The sequence below is a fragment of the Eubalaena glacialis genome, chromosome 1 (genome assembly GCF_028564815.1).
Source record: "Eubalaena glacialis isolate mEubGla1 chromosome 1, mEubGla1.1.hap2.+ XY, whole genome shotgun sequence".
Lineage (NCBI taxonomy): Eukaryota > Metazoa > Chordata > Mammalia > Artiodactyla > Balaenidae > Eubalaena > Eubalaena glacialis.
Window position 1 is genome coordinate 185,602,607 of NC_083716.1, and position 22,983 is coordinate 185,625,589.

A 22,983-nucleotide genomic window follows, 5' to 3' on the forward strand; every position below is an offset into this window, starting at 1 on the left:
AGGACATCAGTTATAAAATGATTTGAAGAGAGAATTATTGTCTTTTTGATGGACTATGCCTAGATCCATTTGGCTCTTCTGTGAGGATATCACAGTTCCCAGAGGGGTCACACCGTGGAAAGCCTTGAGAATCAGTGGACAAGATGTGCTAGGTGACTTATTAGGAATTTTGGTCTCTCTTTGCTGTGAATCGTTATGTGGAGAATTACTCCAGCATAAGTGACAGTAGAAGACCACATATCCTTATTCCTTATCCAGGGATTAAGTGTTACTCCTACAACCCTGAATTGTGGAAATTCCTCCAAAAGAAAGGGATAGAACTTTTGGACTTGGTTTTCTTCTAACTCTATAGGTCTACGACCTCTGATTTTACTGATTCAGAGGATGTCAGACTCATGTCACACTGTAGAATGTGGAGTTTCTCATACACACATATGTAAACCGGGAACTATACTATAATAACATTGAAACAGAAGCCCAACCAACCAACCTGAAACATGAACTGAGGCTGTGCAGCTGTCTTTGCCCACAGGGTTCTGCACCTCAAAACTGTACACCCCACTGTCACTGGGGTCCACGTTAATGATCTTAAGGCCAGATAGTTTGTTGAAGAAGCTTATTTTGTATTTGCTATCACTTGTCAGCTCTTTTGCATCCTTAAACCACTTAGTAGTGAGTTCGGGTGTGCCAGTGACCATGCACTCCAAGGTACAGGTGTCTCCTGTGGTCACTTTTATGGATTCTGGCTTTTCCACAATTGCTGCAGGCTCTGGAACGAGATGTAAATTGTATTCAAATGTTAAAATCACATTGAAAAACTAAAGAAGACACAAGTACTGGTAAGTGCGTGCCTCCTATTCATGATGACATTCTATCTGCACTAACCGAGGATGGACACTGTGGCGAAGCACTCTTGCATTCCGGCATCGTTTTTGATCTGACAGGTGTATTTCCCGGCATTGGCTGTTTCCGCTCTTGAAAACTGTAGGGTTGCAATGTTTTCTGAATAAGAGATCCATATGTTGTCACTTTCTCTGACGATCTCCCCCTTGTCTTTGAACCACACCACGGAAATGGGCTCAGTGCCTTCAATAGCAGCCTGAAGCTGAACTTCTTCACCAACGATGGCAGAAATGTCACTGGGCTTCTTCACAAATCTTGGTGGTGCTGATGAAAAAGAGGCAAAATCAGGGATTTAAAATGTGTGGGGCTATGAGTATTTCCCTCAAAGCTATGAATGCTAGGAATCAAACTGGTGATCATGTGTTGTTTCTATTTCTTAAAGAAGAGGCATTTTTGGTGAATGGGAGTAGAGATGCATTAGAGTTTGTACTAAGCAGAAAGAGTCGAACATCTTGGCCTCTCTAGCTTTCTAAATCCAATCAAAACCTACTGGGAAAATTGTCTAAAAGGGTAATTAGTAGGATTTAGAAATGGAATGGGCACTAAATATAAAAGGATTTAGAAAGGAGACAGGGGAAAAGTACAAGACAGCTAGTGGTAAAGGATGGGGCAAGAGCTGAGGGGCCAACAGGGTATTAAAGTTAGAAGGGAAACTGTAAGCAGAAGAGGATGGAGTCACTCTAACCTTTCAGAGTGATGGAACCAACACAGGTGTCACCCCCCACGTCGTTCGTGGCTTTACACTGATACTCCCCAATGTCTGCAGCACTGACGTTCAGGATGTGAATACTCGTCAGGAAGTTCTCAGACATTATCTTGTACTTCTTGCCACTCCTAAGTTCTCTCTTGTCTTTATGCCAAGAAACTTGAAACGGGGGGGTGCCCTGAAGCTCACATTCAAGGTGAACATCAGCTCCTTCCAGCGTCTCAACGGGACGAGGCTTTTTGCGGAAAACGGGTGGTTCTAAAATTAGGAAAAAAGGAAAATTAGGATGTGTTCTGTAACTATGTAGTTACAAGTAAGAATCAGTTTTCCATTCCACCATAGAGAGAGAACATCACACTCGATTTTCTATTGTGTCCTTTAAAATTTTTAGAACCTCGACGGAGAGTCAAACAGGGAATTGAGAGGACAACTAGGAGGAAGCTAACGTGAAAAACATGAAAGAAGGGTAGGAGCTGACCTTTAACTTTTAAGGAGGTGCTGCTGCTTGCTCTGCCCACTGCGTTGCGGGCCTCACACGTGTAGTCTCCGCTGTCTTCCACAGTGAGAGCGTGAATTTCCAATACCACCACCGAGTCAAGAAATGACATTCTGAATTTACTGCTCTCTTGAATTTCAGTCTCGTCCTTATACCATAAAACTTTGATTTCTGGAGACCCTCCTATTTTACATTCATATCTTGTAGATTCATCTTGTTTCATGATTCTTGAAGGTTCTAGCTTCTTAATGAACCTGGGGGGTTCTATGGAAGCAAGACAGAAAACACAAGGGAAGAGATGGGAAAGACACGTATAATTCAGGATGAAGTGAAAAATCAAACAGAGAGGTCTTTAGCTCTGGAAAACAAATTTATTTGCTGCAGTTCGAGGAAGAATAGTTAGGTGAAACTTAACTAGAAAATTCCTATAAAATATATTTATTTTTATAAGCACCCACATCAAATATTATTGCAAAAGGAAAGAAGAAGAGACATTAATCCCTTTTGTGCAATCCTCCTACCAGCGAAAGAATCACTTTGTGCAAGATCACAGTCAGAGTGTGTATCTGTTGGTGAAATCACACTACGGTTTACAGGGATTGAGAGAGTTTGATTACTTTCTTGTATGTGAACCAGTGCAGGACGGTCTATTTCCTATGGCTGCAAAGATATCAGTTATGTACCATGAAGAGTCAGAGTAGCAAAATTGGGTCAGATATCTTAATATTTTAAAGTGCTGTTTTCTCTTACAGGCCTTAAATAGATATTTCTTCAACCTTCATAATATCCCTTTGAAGTGGGGAGAGCAACCACTTTCTTCATTAACTGAATCAAAAAATTCAAGTTTAGGGAGATAAAAATAATAAGTGATATATCACAGAGCACGTGGGCTGCTAAATCTAACTCTGTTTTAATTTGAAGTTATTTATAAACTATCACCAGGAAAACCCTTAAAAATGCTCTCATGGGTTAGACCAGCAGCTCATTGAGTTAAATGTTTGATTTCTGACCACAGCAGCCTTGAACACGCTACAGAGAGACATGGTTGCCTTCCACAATGTCAGATATTGATGTACTCCCCAGTCCCCTGGCTTCCACTGTTATTTAAGTGGGACTAGTAGAGGAAAAGAAGTAGACACAATCTGACTCTTCTTGAAGGGCTTGATAGTTTGGGGCTCTGCTAGCCCCTCGAGGAACAAAATCCATTAATTTATAAACTAATGTGGAAAGTAAGTCATTCGAGACAACTTCCTTTTATTGTCCTAAGATAATTTCTTTCAAACTTGGGTTTTCTTGCAATTCCATGAAAAGTTTTTGTTCACTCTTCCTCTAGTCTCTATTTTCAGCCTTTGAAAATGGACCTTCAGTCCATGTTTGACCAGTTTTATATTTTTTTAAATAAACATTATAAAAAACTTGGTCCCACTTAGAAGACCCTGGATCTATTCAATCACTTCCAATTCCTAGACCATAGTTCTAAACATATCTTTCAAGCACACACTTTCTCCTATATTTTCAGACGTTGAAATGAGACCTTACTACTTCACTTGAACAAGTACCTTGTACACCCAGATGAGCAGAACAAGAGTCTTTTCCAGCGACGTTGCTTGCATAGCAGGTGTATTGCCCAGCATCGCCTTTGCCTACTTTGAGAACCGTCAGAGTGGCAGTATTTTCAACCAAAGTCATCTTGTAGTTGCCTCCAGGGCGAATTTCTCGGTTATCTTTGGCCCAAGTGATCTTGATTGGTGCAGTTCCAGTTATGTGACATTTAAAAGAACCACTTTCTCCAAGAGCAAGATCTACTGACTCAGGCTTTAGATCAAAGAAAGGAGGTACTTCATGTTCTGAAAAGAATGAAGACCAACATGGTGACTTCAGTTTTCATGCTCCCAGACGTGGAGCAGAAACTAAGTGGCACCAGACCTTTGGTGGCCCGGAGCAGTGAAACTGCTTTATGATGAAGAGGGTAATGTGATGAGCTACTCACCTAAGAGGATGAGCTTTGCACTGGATGAAGCTGTCCCAAGAGGATTGGAAGCCGAGCAACTGTACTGACCAACATGGCTCTGGTCAGTTTGCAAAATCTGAAGAGTTGCTACATTATGAACAAAAGATGTTTGCAAATTAGCATCATCTTTCAAAAGTACCCCATCTTTGTACCAAGACACTTGAAGAGGTTCTGAGCCATTGATGCGACATTCAAATGCAACTGGGAAGCCAAGGGTCTCCTGAACATCCTTCAGTTTTCTTGCAAAGGAAGGTGGAAGTTTGCGCTCTGGAAGGGAGTCACAGACAATCCTTATTTACAAGAGAGAAAACACCCGCAGCATACTTCAACCCATTAACATTGGGATGTTTTTAAGAAAGTGGATCTGTCAACACACAGCGAGACTTGTTAGGAGAACCATCATCACCTTTGATAACGAGCACAGCTGAGGAAGCCACTGCCCCCACACTGTTTTCGGCCTTGCACGTGTATTCTCCTATGTCACTGGGATCCACTTTGTTGATTACTAAGGAGGCAACATTATTTCTGAATTGCATTTTATACGCAGGAGCCGATCGTAGCTTTGTGTGTTCTTTATACCAAGAAATTCTAATTTCTGGGGTTCCATCCACTTTACACTGTAAAGTTACAGGTTCTCCGATGGCTGCTTCCATGTGTTCCAGAGGCTCAATAAAATAAGGTGGTTCTAAGGTAGAAAGGATGGTAATCAATCAGTCATACTAGCTAAAAGATGATATTTTAAAAGAAAGAAAAGAGAGAAATAAGAAGAGGTAACTGTCAACACACCTAAGACAGATACCAGCGCTTCACAAATATCTTGACCGGCCTCATTTTCTATGAGGCAACTGTATTGTGCATAATCCTCTATTGTGCTATCAAGAATTTCCAGGATCGTAGATTTTTCCGTCATGGTAATGCTGCAATTCCGAGATTGTGTAAGGGGGAACTCATTCTTCATCCAGCTCACCAAGATGGGAGGTGTGCCGGTAAACGTGGCCTCGAGAACGATGGGGTTTCCTGTCTCGACGCTGAAATCAGCCAATCTTTTCACAAAGGTGGCTGGTTCTATAAGGAGAAAACAGCAGGGCAGAAGTGGCATCTTTAAATAAAGAATCAGAAAAGAATGCTAAAGATACACGTTTTAGAGAAAAGAGCAAACCTTTCACAAAAAGATGCGTGGTACAGGAAGCACTGCCAGCGTCGTTAGTCACGAGGCACGAATAGTCCCCGCTTTGCAATGGCTCCACCTCAAACAATTCCAGTTCTGTGACAAAATCTTCCAGAGAGATGCTGCATGACTCCCCTGACACCAGTTCCCTGCTGCCTTTAAACCATTTGACCTCGAAAGGCGGGGTGCCTCTAATGACACTGGTGAATGTGAGGCTCGTTCCAGGGAGAACTTCCAAAGAATCAGGGGTTTGTTCAAAAGATGGTGGTTCTAGATACCCCAGGAGTGGGGGAGATCAAGAGAAAAAAGAAATCCAATTGAACAGTGCTTTTGCTCCTTGAAGAAAAGGGAATTAAGACTACACACGAAGACAAAATAAAGAAATCCCCTGTGAGGCAGGCACTAAGTCAAGCAGCAGCCTGGCCCCTGCGCACTGACCTTGGACAGTCAGGACGGCCGAGCATTCGTCTGACCCAGCCACGTTGGCGGCCACGCACGTGTATGTGCCTGTGTCGGAGGGCTCCAAGAAGCTCAGATTCAAAGTACAGACGTTTTCCGAAAAGCTGGACTGGCATTTAGGCCCACTAACAATCTCATTTCCATCCTGAAACCAGCCCACGGAGATGGGCGTGGAGCCGGAGACTCTGCACTCCAAAACCGCCGAGGCCCCCAGGATGGCGTTGGTGTCCTTCAACTTGCGGATGAAGGAAGGAGGCACAACTCGATCTACGTGGAGAAGGGTAGTTTTCCGTTGAAAGAGAAGCTTTATTTTCTACCCCAGGAAAAACGGTATATTCACAAAAACCTCATACTACTCACCCGAAACGTGGACAGACACAGTGCAGGTACTTTTACCAACACTGTTTTTCACTTCAAAGCTATATAACCCCTTGTCACTCATTTCTGCACAAGGGATTTTAAGTGAAGCCACTTTGTTGACGAACGTGATGTGATGTTTGCTGTCTGCAGATAATTCTCTCCCATCTTTGAACCACTTGGCTGAAAGTTCTGGTGTCCCAGCCACTGCACACTCTAATGCAAAAGGATTTCCAGTAGTGACAGTCATGGGTTCTGGTTTCTCTATGATTCTGGCTGGTTCTGAAAGAAGAGGTATATTGCATTGAACACAAAGTCTTCTTTCAAACTAAGAGTGTAATCAGTATATTATTGGATAAGAGTAATATATGCAGGTGATGATCATGGGTCAATCAACCTGATTTTTTTCTCAGGCTGTACTTTGTTACTAACCTAGGACAGTCAAGACTGCTGAACACTCTCTCATTCCGGCATCGTTTCTGATCTGGCACACATATTTTCCAGAGTTAGATGCTTCTGGGCTCCCAAGTTGGAGTGTTGCAACATTATCAATGAATGAAATCCTAGTGTTTTCACTCTCTCTGATGATGTCACCTTTATCTTTCAGCCAGACGACAGTAATGGGCTGGAAGCCTTCCACTATGGCCCGTAACTCAACGGCATCCCCAGCGAGGGTTGAGGTGTCACTTAGCTTCTTCACAAACCGTGGGGCTTCTAATGAAAGAAATTTGTGGTTAGAGAAAAAAGATGAGAATCACAGCCACATACATTATTGGTCAAGCAAGAGAAGATGAAAGCAAGAGATAAATATTTTTGTGCCCATGGATACAAACCTTTGAACGTGACAGTGCAAACACACGTGTCACTTCCCACCTCATTAGCAGCTTTGCAGTGATATTCTCCTACATCGGCGGCTTCCAGATTAAGGATGTGGAGACTTGTATCAAAATTTTTCGAAGTGATTTTAAATTTCTTGCTTCTCCGAACTTGCTTTCGATCTTTAACCCACACCACTTCAAACGGGGGGGTTCCCGAAATTTCACATTGGAAGATAACTTCAGAACCTTTAAGGGCTCCTACTGGAGAAGGCTTCTGGGTGAAAACAGGAGGTGCTACCAGAAGAAAAGAAGATAAGAGATGAGAGCATTTGCCTAATGAAAGGGAAAAAATATTTTAGAGTCTAAATCGTTGAGTGCCTGGTGCGACCATATGACAGTATACTAACATAAGAAATGACTAGTCATAAAAACTAGTTTAAGAATTGCAAGCAAATCCCCTTAACTAGCCTTTTTATTTTGGAGCTCAGAACATTGCTGAGAAAGAATCCAGATCAGAGGAGAAGGAAGAAAGAAAGCAGCTTAGCATGTCTAACCTTTAATCGTCAGGGCTGTGCTGCAGCTGGCGTCCCCAACACTGTTATGGGCTTCACAGATATAGTCCCCACTATCCTCTGTGCTGGCTTCATTGATGGTGAGCGATGCCACAGAATCCACGAATGACATGTTGTATTTCCAACTTTCATGAAGTTCACCGTCATTTCGGAACCACAAAATTTTGATTTCCGGGGAACCGCTTATTTTACATTCCAGTTTGATGGATTCTCCCTGCTTTGCAACTTTTGAAGCTTCTAATTTCTTAACAAACTTTGGAGGTTCTAGTAAGTCAAAGGAAAAAAACAGCTTACGTTTGTAGCTGAAGAGTCCATAAATACATTTTTAATCTGGTTTATTAGTAAGAATATATGTACTTTCTGAGAATTTTGTTGTAAAATATATTATCTTTTCTATTAAATAAACTTCTAATATTTTTAATAGAGAATTTAATTGGCAAATTAATCTTTGTAGTTTGGATATGGAAACTAAAACATGTAAGTTAATGCATTATAGAGGTACTTGATCAAAATGGTAAGTCAGAATGCCATATAATAGGAAGGAGCGAAAAAAGAGAGAGTTGAAACAACATTTAACAAATTTCAATTAAACAACCCTCTGATAAGACTACTCTTAGACATACACTAACTTAAAGAACAAAATAAAGAGAAAACAGAACTTCGATGAATGTTGCCTCCACCACTAACATACAAATTCCAACATGATCCAGTTACTTTATCACGAACATTTAAAAACTAAAGAAAGTTTTCGAAGAAAATTACACAACATGGGAAAGAACGATATTGGTAAATGCCATGTGAAGATACCTTTTACACTGAGTTGAGCTGAGCACATGTCTTTGCCAACATCGTTGGTTGCTTGGCAAGTATATTGCCCAGAGTCTCCTTTGCCTACTTTAAGAATTCTCAAATGGGGAGTGTTTCCCACACATGTAATTGTGTAGTTTCCTCCAGGACGGATTTCCTTGTTATCTTTTGACCAAGTAATTCGCATTGGTTGAGCACCAGTAACATGACACTCAAAGTCAGCACTTTCCCCAGCAATAACATCTATAGATACAGGCTTGATGTCAAAGAAGGGAGATTTCTTAGGTTCTGAAAGATGAGAAGAAAAGGCAACGTGGGTTTTTTTTCTCTTTTTTATTGGCCGTTTCTACTTTGACAATGAATAAGAAGTCATGGTTTGCAAAGAGAGAGAGTAACATGGGAACAAACCTCTTGCTGTCAGTCTAGCACTGGAAGATGCGGTTCCAAGTGAATTAGAAGCTGAGCAGGAGTATTGGCCAGAGTGACTCAAGTCTGTTTGCAAAATTTTTAAAGTTGCCACATTATCTACAAATGATGTCTGTAGATTTTCATCATCTCGTAAAAGTACCCCATCTCTATACCAGCACACTTGGATGGGTGCGGAGCCATTCAATCGACAAGTGAGGGTAACTGGTAACCCAACAGTTTGTTCGATATCCTTTAATTGCCTTGCAAAGGAAGGTGGGAGCTGGCGCTCTGTCGGAAGACAAGTAATACTTGAGGCGTTAGTAGATGAAATAAAAATTTCCCCATAAAGATAAGAGTGAAGACAAGGAAAAGAGAAACTTCTTAATTTCTAAAATAATATCATTACCTTGAATTCTGAAGACAGTCTTAGAAGAAGCAGTCCCTATACTGTTTTCTGCTTTACATGTGTACTCTCCACTGTCACTGATGTTCACTTTATAAAAAACAAGCGTGGCCACATTGTTTGTAAAATAGGTCCTGTAGTCAGGAGTTGACCGTAACTTGGTATCGCCTTTGTACCAAGACACTGTAACTTCTGGTGTCCCAGCAACTTGGCATTGTAAAGAAACCGAATCTCCAACTGATGCCTCCAGAGGCTTCAGTTCCGTAACAAAATAAGGTGGTTCTAAAGAAGAAAGATTCACAGTCAGCAACTGGAATTAAAGAAAACCACACAAACCGTGCCTCATGTTAGACAAATGTCAATCATTTGAGAATAAGAAACACACCTAATGTAGATACCAGAGCTTCACAAACATCCCTTCCTGCCTCGTTTTCAATCTCGCAAGAATACTGTCCTGCATCTCCTTTTGTGCTATTCAGAATTTCCAGGATGCAGGTCTTCTCTGTTGTGACTATGTTGCATTTTTCAGACGGTGTAATGTTCGCACCATCCTTTTTCCAGGTAACTGAAATGGGTAGTGTTCCAGTGTAGGTGCTCTCCAGAATGATGGACTTCCCTGGTTCTATAGAGTGACCACTTAATTTCTTCACAAATACAGCTGGTTCTGGGGAGGGACAAAGCACAGCAGTTAAACACAGTGAAAACACAAACAAAGATGTCCCTTAAAAAGTAGGAAGCACAAATGTACTGGAGCAAACCTTTTACAAAGAGACGGGTAGTGCAGGATGTTTGGCCGGCATTGTTAGAAACCACACAGGTATATTCCCCACTCTGAGATATGTCGACATTAAATAATTCCAGTTCTGCCACGGTGTCTTCAAAATAGATGTTACATCTGTCTCCTTTCACCAGTTCTCTGGCACCTCTGAACCAGCCAACCTTGAACGGAGGTGTTCCTCTAATGACACTTGTGAAGGTGATGTTTTTGCCTGGTAGTACTTCCAAAGGTTCAGGTTCCTTCACAAAAGAGGGTGGTTCTACATAGACAAGGAGGACAATGATAAAATCCTGTAAGCTTCGAATTTAGTTGCAATTTTGAATCAAAAAGAAGAGCACTTTTGAATGTGTGTCAACCTGGATATGCACCCAAAGAGGAACTCATAAGAAAGGGTGTGAGCGTCTAACACTGACCTTGTACAGCCAACACAGCACGGCATTCATCAGACCCAGCGACATTAGCAGCCACGCATGTGTAATTGCCCATGTCCGATGAGTCCAGAGAATTCAGCTGCAACGCGCAGACATTATCTGAAAACGTAGTTTGGTACTTTGCTCCACTGACAATCCTGGTTTTCTCATGAAACCAGGCAACAGAGATAGGCGATGATCCAGCTACTTTGCACTCCAAGATGCAAGATGTACCCAGCACCCCAACTGTATCTTTCAGTCTTCGTGTGAAAGAGGGAGGAACCAGTCGGTCTGCATGAGGAGAGGCAAGAGACTCGTGGTTTGAAAGAATAGAAGACACTTGAGAGAAGAAAGAGTGTGAAAGGAATTTGCATAAGTGATAGGAAGAACATATCCGAACTAACCTGAAACATCAACCACAGCTGTGCAGCTGCTTTTTCCGACATTATTTTGAACCTGGAAAGTGTATGTGCCTGCATCTTGCTTTTCAACGGAGAGAATCTTTAAGGAAGAGATTTTGTTGTAGAAGCTAAATTTGTGTTTTTGGCTGCTGGTCAACAGCTTTCCATCCTTGTACCATTCGACTGAGAGTTCAGGAGTGCCAGCCACCTTACACTCCAGAGTGCACGTTTCTCCTGCAGTCACTGTCATCGAACCTGCCTTCTCGACAATGACCGCAGGCTCTGAAATAAAATGTGATAGCCATCTGTCAAAGCCTGTTACCTTTACCTTGTTTCTACTATCAAATTCATTAACACTGTTTCTTCCAATGATATGGATATCTTAGGGCTCTCTCTCTCTCTCTCTTTTTCTCTAGACCTTAAAATGTGATTCCATAATTACACACTGTCATGAAATTATACGAGTTATTATTAAGAAATATGTTGGTGCATTAGTTGCTTCCAAAACAATTCAATGTACAAATCAATGTCGATATATATTGATTTGCACTTGACCCTCTCTAGAACAAAGCCTACATGTTGTTATGAATTACTCAGTATTTCTGTTCTACTTTAAGGTGCTAAAGACAGGTTTTTGAAAGTTGTTATCCAAACAATGGCAAAATTAAAAATGAATATGCCCAAAGATGAAAGTGTAAGTCGTTCCTATCAAACTTTGATCTTTGGAATTCTTGTCAGCTTTAACAACTGTTACTTTGGGAAAAAATTTCCTTGTAACATATGCTGGGCTCCCAATTTTTTCATGCTTCAACAAAAGATAGTCATGATTACATCTCCTAACCCATCAAGAAAATAATAAAAGAGACGGCTCATTTTTGTTAGGCTCACACAGAAAAGAGTGTTTGAAAGGTCCTTTCCCCTAAAACTTTGAAATGGGTGACGATTGATATAGTTCTAGAAATTCAAAACAGGAGATTCTACCAGTATCTCTTAGCAAGTCATCTCAGCGTTTGGCACCTCCTTGTATCAAGGAACTATCGCACCATATTGTACCAACCTAAAACAGTCAACGTGGCCATGTTCTCCCTCATTCCACCATCATTCTTGATTTGGCAGATATACTTCCCAGCATTAGCTGGTTCTGCTTTTGCAAACTGCAGAGTTGCAACATTTTCCACAAATGTTATTCTGATGTTTTCACTTTCTCTAATCACTTCTTCCTTTTCTTTAAGCCACTGGACAGAAATAGGCTGGGTGCCTTCTATGGATGCTTGTAACTCAGCGGGCTCACCAGCTAAAACCGTGAGGCTGTTCAGTTTGGAGACAAATCTTGGTGGTTCTGAAGAGGGAAAGATGGATGGAGATTGTTGGAAAGATTGTCAAGATAATGGAAGAGAGAAAACAAATAAGCATTTTGCACGTTCCTGCCATTTCTGCCATGAGCAGGAAATAATGCTTACCTTTTAATTTTACAGTACAAACGCAAGTATCACTTCCTACTTCATTCTGTGCTTTGCAGTGGTATTCACCAATATCTGAAGTGTTGACACTGAGAATGTGAATACTTGCATGGAAATTTTTGGATGCGATCTTGTATTTCTTGCTACTTCGGAGTTGTCGCTTATCTTTGTACCAAACCACCTCAAATGGTGGTGTTCCCAAAAGTTCACATTCAAGACTAACTTCAGCATTTTTAAGGGTTTCTACCACATGAGGGAAGCTGCTAAAAACAGGTGGTTCTGTAAAACACAAGAATTCCTCATGAATTGGGCTACTTAACTTCATAGAATATTTTTATTTCTTTGTTTTTAAATTGGAAGAATGAGTCAAGATACTATAATAGGTCTAGCACTATCACTTTAGTGTTGAGGAGTAACAGCTTCAGAGAAGCCATCAGCCTTAACAAAATCACTCTGCTTCACTGGCCGAGAACCCGGGCTAGACCTCAGGTGACCTTACTGAGCAGTTCAACATTCTGTCTACTCCACCTTACTACTTTTTCTGGGACTATAAAGATTGATGCACAAAACTGTAAAGCAAAACAAAACAATAACCAAACAAACCCCCAAACCCAAGTGTAAGAATCAATATGATTTGCATGAGGTATGGAGTCCTGACTTCAGGAATGAAATTTTTTGTATACGCATTACAGTTGGGACACTTGGAAGTTATCACAACATTTGTGCTCTAAGTCTTCCATGTCAACAAATGGTTTTTGTAATAATCGCCTTACAATATGACAAACTTGGACTTTGTGAAAAAAATTCTTGAAAATACTAGTACTATTTGCAACAAAGTATAGTGATATAATTTAAAAAAATAGGAACTGACTTTTGAGAGAGAAATATATATATAATTGTCCTGTTATAAATGTAAGGTTAAAATCTGTATTGCTTGAACCTTGTATATATGTGGTAAATATTCCTTGCTTTTAATGATAGATAACGATTATAGTGAGGACGATGATATATTTATAAGTTGATTGAAGGCAAAAATTAATTTTAAAATGCCCACTTTGTTTTTTTGAGCATTTTGGAAACATCAAATTTGAACTTCTTGGCTAATATGTTGAGGTGAGTAGAATTACGGCATTGGAGTAACAAGAAAAATATCTCAGAATGATTGGCTACAGTAAGCAAATCTTAAGAAGAAAAAACATCTAAAAATGGAAATAATACTAGTTTGGGAAAATGTTCTATGATCTCAAATGGAAGCTAAAAATGACAGCAAAAGAATGAAGAGCTATGATAGCCTGGGGAGAAGAAGGTGGGTTTCAGGTAATGAGGAACAGAGGAAAGAGGTTTCTACCTTTTACTATAACCTTGGTACTGCAGCTTGTGCTGCCAGCAGGGTTCTGAGCCTCACAAATGAAATCCCCACTGTCCTCAGTATCAAGACTATTCATCTGTATGACGGCCACTGAGTCAATGAAAGCCATTCTATATTTATCACTGGCTGGGAGTTCATGTTCATTTCTGTACCACACAACTCTGATGTCTGGGGATCCAGTTATCTTGCATTCAAGTCGTGCTGAGTCACCTGCTTTCACTATTTTGGTTGCTTCTAGTTTCTTTGCAAACTTTGGTGGTTCTAGAGAGTGAAGAAAAGAGGAGATTTATGAGGGAACAGAGCAGACATAAATAACAAAAGTTCAATTAGGTACTACATAGGAAAGAGAAAAACATGAACAATGCCTGGCAAATAGAGTGTACCGTGTTAGAAAGAAGGTTACTTTCTTGACTGGGTATATACATCGTAAAAGATTACAGAAAGGACAGGAGCCACAGGTCAGACAGAAACATAAAACAATCAAACTTGCACACCTGTCACAAGCAACACTGTGGTACAAGAGTCGCTACCAACATCGTTGGTAACTTGGCAAGTATATTGTCCAGTCTTGGAAGCATCCACTGAATACAGATTTAAGAAGGTAGTTGATCCTTCCAAGCCAATGAAATATTTAGGTCCAGAGGCAAGTTCCACATCATCCTTAAACCACTTTACTTTAAACGGTGGTGTTCCTTTTAGTATAGCTTTAAATTCCACTGTAGAATCAGGTATGGCTTGTTGTCGCTCAGGTTTCACTAGGAAACTTGGTGGTTCTATAGATTTTAAGAAAAATACATATAATTAAATTCCTTGTTGTTGGGTTATTTTGACAGTTTTATGGACATATAAAAAACATTACTGAAAAGAGGTAATGATTGAATATTTCTAGAACTCAATATATATGTATCTAAAGAAACAGAATTATGAAGACTTTTAGTTTTAAAGGACTCCAGGAAAGAGTGCTATATTTGAAAAGCAATCGCAGAGAAGGGTCAGGAAGAGGTAAAGAAATTCTAACCTTTTACAGTTAAGATGCCACTGCATGCCTCGTCCCCTGCTACATTTGAGACTTTGCATGTGTAATTCGCAGTATCTTCTAATTCCAGATTACTAACGTCCAGCGACACAGTGTTTTCGTGACAGACGAGCCTGTATTTTGCACTTGTAGTTATTTCTTTTCCATCCTTAAACCACTGAGCACTAATAGGAAGTGAGCCAGAAACCTTGCACTCCATATGAATGGAAGAGCCTAGAACTTTATCCATTTTGCTTAATTTTTTGGTGAATGATGGAGGAATATTTTGATCTGTCCAATGCAAACAGCAAAACACATCCATTAATATGTTGCCACTTGTTTACCAAGGACAATAATATACATAAGGGAAGCTGACTGGGGCCAAGATACAAACCTAGCACTCTCAGGTAGGCGTCACAGCTACTGCTTCCAAAGTCATTTTCCACCTTGAAAGTATACGCCCCGCTGTCTTGCTTCATTACTGACTGAATCCTAAAACTGGCCACGTTATTTTCAAAACTCATTGAAAAATATCTACTGGGCACTATTTGTCTCCCATCTTTAAACCACTTCACTATGAGTTCTGGCGTTCCGGCCACAAGACACTCCAAGGTCACTGGGTCTTTTTCAGTGACATCAACAGACTTAGGTTTCTCTAGGATATGAGCGGGTTCTGTAGTAAGAATGAAAACGTGGATGAGTTGCATTAATAATTCCATGGAACCAAGGAACTGCTTGTGAAATTGTCTTCACAGAATAACTCTTGAAAGGGATTAGCTTACACACCTTGTACTAAAAGGAAAGCATAACACCTCTCAACTCCTGACTCGTTCTTGGCTTGACACGTGTACCTCCCGCTGTGTCCATTATCCACAGATCTGATTTGAACTGTGGCCACATTGTTCACAAAGGAGATGTGAACATTATCATCTTCATCCAGAATCTGATCATCCTTGAGCCAGGTTATAAAAACGGGAGGAGAGCCCGCCACAGTGCTCTGAAAGGTGGCAGAACTTTTCAAAACTGTAGTGACGTTTTCTATCTTCTTAGTGAACGAGGGTGGCTCTGTGATTAAAGTAGACAGTGTGAAAAGAAGAGGTATATTTGAACTCCCACCCATCATACAAGGTTAAAGAGCATTACAGAATTTTTATCAGGTAGCCTGCTCCTTGTGTGTCTAACTGACCTTTCAGAGAGACTCTAGCACTACAAGAACAGCTGCCGCCTTCATTGGATATGATGCACTGGTATTCACCAGTGTCTGAGGGGTCACATTTGTTGATACTGAGATTAAACACTGACACTCTGTCAGTCAGAGTATACTTTTTGCTGCTTCGAATTTCCTTGTTATTCTTCAGCCAAGTGACTTCAAATGGAGATGTTCCCATAACTTCACACTCCAGCTCCACGTCACTACCTTTGACTACTTCCACGGGTTTCAGCTCCCTGATAACGGTGGGAGGTTCTAAAGATTCAAAAGGAAGACAGAGAACAGCTTACTCAAAGGAAGACCCGAGGACTAGCCAGCAGCACAGGCAGAAAGGAGAGAAGATGCAGTAACGAACCTTTCACTTTTAACTCAATGCTGCAGCTTGCCGTGCCAGCGTCGTTACGAGCTTCACAGACATAAATCCCACTATTTTCTACCCTGGCACCAGAAATTTGGAAAGTGGCTAAACCGTCAGTGAAGGAAATGCCATGTTTCTCTATGGCTGTTATTTCATTCCCGTCCAGATACCAAGAAACTCTGATTTCAGGAGTGCCTGTTATTTGGCATTCAAATGTCGTGGATTGTCCGGTCCTCAGCACTAGGACTGGGCTGGGCTTCTTAATGAAGTGAGGAGGTTCTAAAGATGGGGGAAAACATGTGATATTGAACATTTTTTAAACCAAAGGCCAATGAGAATCGTTTTCTTAAGCCTATTCCCTCCCTCCAAGAAAATCTAGGCAAGCGAGACAATGAGAAAATGTAGAGACCAGACCTTTTACAAAGAGAGTGGCTTTACTGGTTGCTGTGCCAACATCGTTGCTCAGTTGGCAAATGTAGGTCCCCACATCAGCAGCTTTGGCTGAAAAGATCTCTAGAATGGTGGAGGTGTCATCCTTCCAAACTGAGCGAGCTGCTCCCGAGTGCAACTCTTTGTTATCTTTAAACCATTTTATTGTCATGGGTGCAGTGCCACCCACGAGCGCCTTTAATTGAACCCTTGTATTGGGATTGACATCTTGTGACTGTGGCTTTTCCAGGAAGTAAGGGGGTTCTGGGGTGAAAGAAAAAGAAGCCAAAGGGGAAAGGAATGGTTTATTTTAGAATGATCAGTCAAGGTAAGAATTAAGAAATGAGAGAGCAATAAGTTCTTGAGAGGCGGGGATAAAAATTGCCCACCTTTGACTGTCAGATGGCCACTGCACTGGTTGTGTCCTGCCTTATTAGTGGCAGAACAAGTGTAGGTTCCACTGTCTGTACCTTCCAGCTGACTGATTTCCAAGAAGGCAGTATTGTCATGAAAAGAGAATTTGTATTTTTCACTAGCTGTTATTTCTTGGTCGTCTTTGAACCACTGGATGCTCATGGGATGTGACCCAGCCACTATACATTCTAAGTCAATAAAAGACCCTTTAATGCTGTCCATTTTCTTCAGCCTTTTGGTGAATGAGGGAGGTATCATAAGATCTATGCAATGAAAAAGAAAAAAAAAATGGTTGGTCAATCTACCAATTTTTATTTTCTCTAAAATTGTAAGAGATGAAGGAGCACAGAAATGCCCAGTTTCTCTCCATAGAAAAGCTGTACCAACCTAATACATTAATGCTAGCCTTGCAGCTGCTCCTCCCGACATCATTTTGGACTTCAAAAGTATATTCTCCACTATCTCTCTTTTCTGTAGAAATAATCTTCAGTATAGAGACCGTGTCAGTGACACTGATTTTATATTTTTGGCCCAGGGTCAGTTCTTGGCCATCTTTAAACCATTTGGCTGTAATCTCCTTAGTCCCTGAAAATTTAACCTGCAAAGTGGCTGGGTCTCTTTGGGTGACATCTATAGACACAGCCTCCTCAATGATTGTTGCAGGTTCTGTAGAAAACAAAGGGATAGGTGTGGGTTGTGAATTGCTCTGCTGAAAGGCTTACATCTGCGTTTTTTCCTAAAACCCACGGCAAACTTTCTGAACCAACCTTTTACTGAGAGTACTGCGGAACATCTCTGTACTCCCGCGTCATTTTTGGCCTGACAGACATATTTCCCATCATGCTTCATTTCAATGCCACTGAGGTACAGACTGGCCACATTGTTCTCAAAGGTCATTCTTATGTTATCATCTTCAGTGATTTCATCGTTGTCTTTTAGCCAAGTCACCGTGATTGGCAAGGAGCCCTTCAGAGTGGCCTGGAAGGCAGCGGTACCTCCTCTAAGGGAGCTGGTGCTCTCGATCTTCTTTACAAAAGCTGGGGGTTCTAGTAGAAGAATGAATTCTCAATGAATACCAGCTCTATAGCAAAACTGGCTTAAAAAAAAAAAAATCACTGACACTGCAGAAAAGCTGGTCCGTCTTTAGAACTGACACTAACCTCTTAAAGTCACCTTGGCACTGCAGGTGCTGCTGCCCACCTCGTTGGTCACCCGACACTGGTATTCACCCGCGTCCGCAGCTACAAACCTGAGGATCTGCAGGCTGACCAGCTGATCCTGAATGAAGGTTTTATACTTTCTACCACTTCGCAGTGCTGTGTTGTCTTTGAACCAAGTAATCTCAAAGGGAGGTGTGCCTGCCACCTCGGCCAGCAATGTGACATCATACTCCTTCAACACTTCAATGGGCTTAAATTCCTTGGTAAAGTAAGGTGACTCTATAGCGGAAAAGGAATTATTGTGAGTTAATGGGGGTGGAGTCTGTGCCCTGGGCCACAACTTTGGTAACACAAGGGGCAATGTGAACACAAACCTTTGACTATTAAAATGCTACCACAGTGGTCACTGCCAGCCTCATTTTGAGCCTCACACATATATTCACCGCTGTCGTCAATGGCAACATCTTTAAGTGTTAGAACCGCGGTGGACTCCACAAAAGACATTTTGTGTTTGCTGCTCTCCTTAATTTCTCTGTCATTTGCAAACCACATTATTTTAATCGGAGGGGTGCCCGTTACTTTGCAGGCTAGCTGGGTGGCGTCTCCCTTTTTTAACAGCTGTGATGGCTCTAACTTTTCAACAAATGTGGCAGGTTCTGTGGAAGGCAAGAAATCACCCAGAAACGTGAGAAAGAGGAAAGAACTTCTAACAATGGCGGCACAAAGATGTCAAGAAAACCATGCAAACCTTTTACAAATAACTTTGCACTGCACTCCACGGCTCCAGCCATGTTGCTGACTTTACAGGTGTATGTGCCTGAGTCGGAGGTTTTTACTACATAGAGTTCCAGGGAACTTTCTAAAGCTTCTTTGGTGATATAGCAGTTTCCACCGGAAACCAGCTCTTTGTCACCCTTAAACCATCTGATTGTGAGAGGGGTAGACCCTTGGAAGGTGCTCTTCAGGCAGATGGTCGAGCCGGGCAGAACATCCTTTGATGCCAGTTTAGTTACAAAACTGGGTGGTTCTAAAGAAGGGGGATAAGAAAGAATTTCAAAGAGTTAAGAGGCGCGACTGAAGGGAAGAAGGCTTAATTTGAACATCGTCTACGTAAGAATGAAAGGCACAGTTTCCAGCCAACCTTGCACAATCACGGCTCCACTGCAGTCTTTGCTTCCCATGGAATTTGTGGCTCGACAGGTGAAATTCCCTGCATCATTCATGTCTATGCTGCTTATCTCCAAAGAGGCTGTGCCTTCCACAAATGCTATTCTGTATCTGTCAGAGGAAACTATTTCTTTACCATCTTTAAACCAGGACACCCTCATGGGGAGGGAGCCAGCGATTTTGCAGTCCAGTCTGCAGGTCCCACTAACCACACCATCCACGTTGCGTAGGGGTTTGGTAAAAAATGGAGCAATGTCTCGATCTGTTCACAGCACAAGAAGAGAAGAAAGAACAATGTGGAACAGTGCTCAGTGATTTTAGTTTTGGTTGTTTGTTGGGTTTCAAAGGAATATGGAAGCACAGGTTTCTAAAGATACTAACCTAAGACAGTGAAAGTTGTCTCACAGGAGCTGCTGCCCACTTCGTTGGAAATCTCAAATGTGTATTGGCCGCTATCATGCAGTTCGGTGGAATAAAACTTGAGTTGGGCAACATTGTTTTTAAAACTTATTCGATACTTTTTACTGGCAATCAAAGGTCTCCCGTCTTTGTACCATTTGGGCTTGAGCTCTGGGGTACCCGTGACTGTATACTCCAGCGTGGCTGGGTCTCCTGCTGTCACCTGGATCAGTTCAGCTCTCTCAACGATTTTGGCAGGTTCTACAATGGTATTAAATAGTTAGAATTCTGAAGTGTGTATTAAGGTTTCATTTTAAAAGGAAATATCAACTCAACGTTCTTACACGAACCTTTAACTATTAGTTCCCCAACAGACGTTTGGCTTCCAGCTTCATTTTCAGCCAGGCATGTGTATTTGTCAGCAAAACTAATCTGCACATCAGGGATTATCAAGACCGCAACACCATTGGCAAAGCTCATTTTGATTTTTCCATCTTCTTTAATGATCTTCTGTCCTTTCATCCATGTGACAGAAATGGGTTCTGACCCTCTCACAGCAGCTTGTAAGGTAACCGTTTGTCCTGCTAGTGCAGTAAAATCATCTACTTTCTTTACAAAGATTGGTGGTTCTAATTAAAGAAAGAGAGCATCCAAAATGTATTAATTCCCAAACACTTCAACACCATATGCATTTAAGAACTTTATCTAGATTACATTTATCTATTCCATAGTGTTGGTTAATTAGAAGAAGAAATCAAATTCAAGAGGAATTACAATTCCATCCAAGAGAAAGAAGCAAGGAAGCTAAACGGTTTTCAGCTGACAAAATCGCTTATTATGTAGTTCACTTTTGTTATCAGAGATTAAATATTTATACTGGTCTCAAGATAAAGACTGGATTTTCCCCAGAGTCCCAGGTCAAACCAAAGGCAAAACATATTTTCAAAGATTAGGAGGAGAAAAGAAAGTACCAGTTTTCCTTCCTTGGGTTAAGAAAGCTATTTTGACAATTTATTAAAGAGATACCAGTTTTTCAAGCGCTAACCTTTCAGTAAGCGGGTTGCAAGGCAGCCACACTTCCCAGCTTCATTAGCAACCACACACTCATATTCACCAACGTCCGCTCTATTAAACGAAAAGATCTCCAGGGACACGACAGACTTCTGAGAAAACAACCTGTACTTTTTACTACTTCGAATTTGCTTCTTATCCTTGAACCAGCGAACTTCAAATGGTCCAGTGCCTGAGATTTCACACTGAAGGAGGGCATTTGTTCCTCTCACTATATCTGCAGGCTCGAGAGTTTTGATGAAAGAAGGAGGTTCTACAAAAGCATGACAGCATTGTATAAATCGTGTGTTACAAGCAATTGAAAAGAAAATATTTTCTCAGAAAAACAATGGACTACGACAGAGTAAACAAACCTTTGATAACTATTTCGGCACTGCAACTGTCACTGCCAACGTCATTCACTGCTTCACACGAGTAATTCCCACTGTCTTCAACTTTTACATCCGTAATATCAAGGACAGCCTCAGAATTGACAAAAGACATTCTGATTGTGTTACTCTCAGTAAGTTCTTTGTTATTTTTAAACCAAGTAACCTGGATCACAGGTGAGCCTTTCAGCTTGCAGTGGAGGCGTGCTGATTCACCTGGGAGCATTAAATAAGAGGGATCCACCTTCTTCACAAAGGATGGTGGCTCTACGTGAAGTTAACAAAAATGAGAAAGGAAAAGATATGTGAATCATAAACTACACAAAAGAAAAGTAGACATCATACAACAAAGAGACACATAACACACATAAAATGTCTTCTTGAAATTTCTGAAAAGGCTGTGGTGTACTCAATAGCTTTCCATGTTTCTATGATTCCAAAACACTTTCCCAGACTCTTGGTTAAAACAAACAAACAAACAAAAACAAAACCAAATTCTACTTATACAAAGAGCAATTTTATGAAAGAAGATAGTTAAGGATTGCCTAGACACTCGAAGTTCTTAGAAGAAGTTTTAAGCAAGCTTTGTTAATGGCAGACAGTTTTAAACAAACAAGAATAAGTGAATTCTGAAGAAGACTGAAAAAATAAAATCAAACAATGCCAGGATTTCCCCAAACCAAAAAGGCTGCTTGGATGAAATGATTTTAATCACAAAATGCACCGACTCCAGAGAAGGGAGTGGAAATATTATTCACACACTTCTTACCTCTGATAGTTACTGTTGCTGAAGAGGAGCTGCTTCCAGCCTCATTGGAAGCTGTGCAAACATACGTTCCTGTATCTTTTAGTTTGGCCAGAGGGATCTCGAGTGATGCTATTTTATCTTCAAAACAGATCTTATAATCTTTCCCAGGAGGGAGCTTTTGCCCGTTTTTACTCCATGTAACTGTGACTTTTCTGTCTTCATCTACTTGGCACTCAAGGTGTACCTTCTTATTGACAGCTGATTGCACAGGCTCTAGTTCTTTAATGAAATGTGGTTTGTCGATTATGACCAACTCGGCTTGGCAAGTGTCGGCTCCAAACTTGTTAGAAGCCTTACAGGAGTAAACTCCTCTATCTTGAATTGTAAGATTTGAGAGTTCTAAAATGTGTTTGTTGTTTGCATCTGAAATCCCGCAGTTAGGGGAAGGTGAGAGGGCCACACCATCTTTCTGCCAAATGGTTTCAATCACGGGAGTCCCTGTCACTGTGCAGAGGAACTTGGCTGCCTTACCCACAAAAGTCGTTATGGACTTAGGTCTGGAGAGAAAGGCTGGTGGATATGCCTCTGTAAAAGAAAAGTTTTCTGTGTTATATTTTGTCCCTACAAAGCTCTTGCTGTAATTACATATTCCAAGAAAGAAAAAAGATGAGTAATAGCTTTAGATAGACATGAGACATTACTTAAAGTAAGGCAATGTATTAAGGTGAAAAGATGTGTCAAAGGAAAGGGATGAGAGTTTTTTTAATAGAGGAGTAACACAGCACTTTAAATGTCTCTATCAAGGGAAAGAACAAATGTTCCTTTATTTCGCAACATTGACTCACTATTACTAAAGCTTTGTCCATTTTATGAGCTGATTAATTGTTCGAATTATGTGATAAGCAATTCAGCTGGTACTTTAATTCTGCAAATTAGAAGACCGTATAAGGAAGATAAAGAAAATGTACTTGACTTTTCTGAAGAGTAGGGATATTAAGTAATAAAAAGTTTCAGTAGTTTTATACGGTCTCTCTAACCCTCATGTCGACCACTAGCAAATCCTTAAATGGCACAGCTTTAAATGTATCCTCTAAATCACTTCAAACTTGTAAAAATAT

The 22,983-nt window shown here is 40.9% G+C and overlaps 1 protein-coding gene across 1 annotated transcript in view; it reads right to left on the minus strand.

Moving 5' to 3' along the window:
• The window catches only part of TTN (titin), a 280,899-nt gene that overhangs the window by 181,799 nt on the left and 76,117 nt on the right, over nt 1–22,983 (minus strand). Inside the window, exons 48-90 of the mRNA XM_061185429.1 lie at nt 21,887–22,450; nt 21,103–21,384; nt 20,724–21,002; nt 20,029–20,307; nt 19,661–19,939; nt 19,254–19,541; nt 18,861–19,139; nt 18,487–18,768; nt 18,113–18,391; nt 17,720–17,998; nt 17,340–17,618; nt 16,928–17,215; nt 16,524–16,802; nt 16,107–16,388; nt 15,728–16,006; nt 15,328–15,606; nt 14,936–15,214; nt 14,545–14,832; nt 14,021–14,299; nt 13,506–13,787; nt 12,158–12,436; nt 11,755–12,036; nt 10,701–10,979; nt 10,300–10,587; nt 9,867–10,145; nt 9,494–9,772; nt 9,112–9,390; nt 8,706–8,993; nt 8,298–8,585; nt 7,473–7,754; nt 6,934–7,212; nt 6,533–6,814; nt 6,104–6,382; nt 5,723–6,010; nt 5,276–5,554; nt 4,903–5,181; nt 4,523–4,801; nt 4,096–4,383; nt 3,665–3,952; nt 2,088–2,369; nt 1,589–1,867; nt 886–1,167; nt 491–769 (exon numbers count right to left, since the gene is read on the minus strand). Of these exons, the coding sequence (XP_061041412.1) occupies nt 491–769; nt 886–1,167; nt 1,589–1,867; nt 2,088–2,369; nt 3,665–3,952; nt 4,096–4,383; nt 4,523–4,801; nt 4,903–5,181; nt 5,276–5,554; nt 5,723–6,010; nt 6,104–6,382; nt 6,533–6,814; nt 6,934–7,212; nt 7,473–7,754; nt 8,298–8,585; nt 8,706–8,993; nt 9,112–9,390; nt 9,494–9,772; nt 9,867–10,145; nt 10,300–10,587; nt 10,701–10,979; nt 11,755–12,036; nt 12,158–12,436; nt 13,506–13,787; nt 14,021–14,299; nt 14,545–14,832; nt 14,936–15,214; nt 15,328–15,606; nt 15,728–16,006; nt 16,107–16,388; nt 16,524–16,802; nt 16,928–17,215; nt 17,340–17,618; nt 17,720–17,998; nt 18,113–18,391; nt 18,487–18,768; nt 18,861–19,139; nt 19,254–19,541; nt 19,661–19,939; nt 20,029–20,307; nt 20,724–21,002; nt 21,103–21,384; nt 21,887–22,450 (12,390 nt within the window). The remainder of the gene's footprint in view (nt 1–490; nt 770–885; nt 1,168–1,588; nt 1,868–2,087; nt 2,370–3,664; nt 3,953–4,095; nt 4,384–4,522; nt 4,802–4,902; nt 5,182–5,275; nt 5,555–5,722; nt 6,011–6,103; nt 6,383–6,532; nt 6,815–6,933; nt 7,213–7,472; nt 7,755–8,297; nt 8,586–8,705; nt 8,994–9,111; nt 9,391–9,493; nt 9,773–9,866; nt 10,146–10,299; nt 10,588–10,700; nt 10,980–11,754; nt 12,037–12,157; nt 12,437–13,505; nt 13,788–14,020; nt 14,300–14,544; nt 14,833–14,935; nt 15,215–15,327; nt 15,607–15,727; nt 16,007–16,106; nt 16,389–16,523; nt 16,803–16,927; nt 17,216–17,339; nt 17,619–17,719; nt 17,999–18,112; nt 18,392–18,486; nt 18,769–18,860; nt 19,140–19,253; nt 19,542–19,660; nt 19,940–20,028; nt 20,308–20,723; nt 21,003–21,102; nt 21,385–21,886; nt 22,451–22,983) is intronic.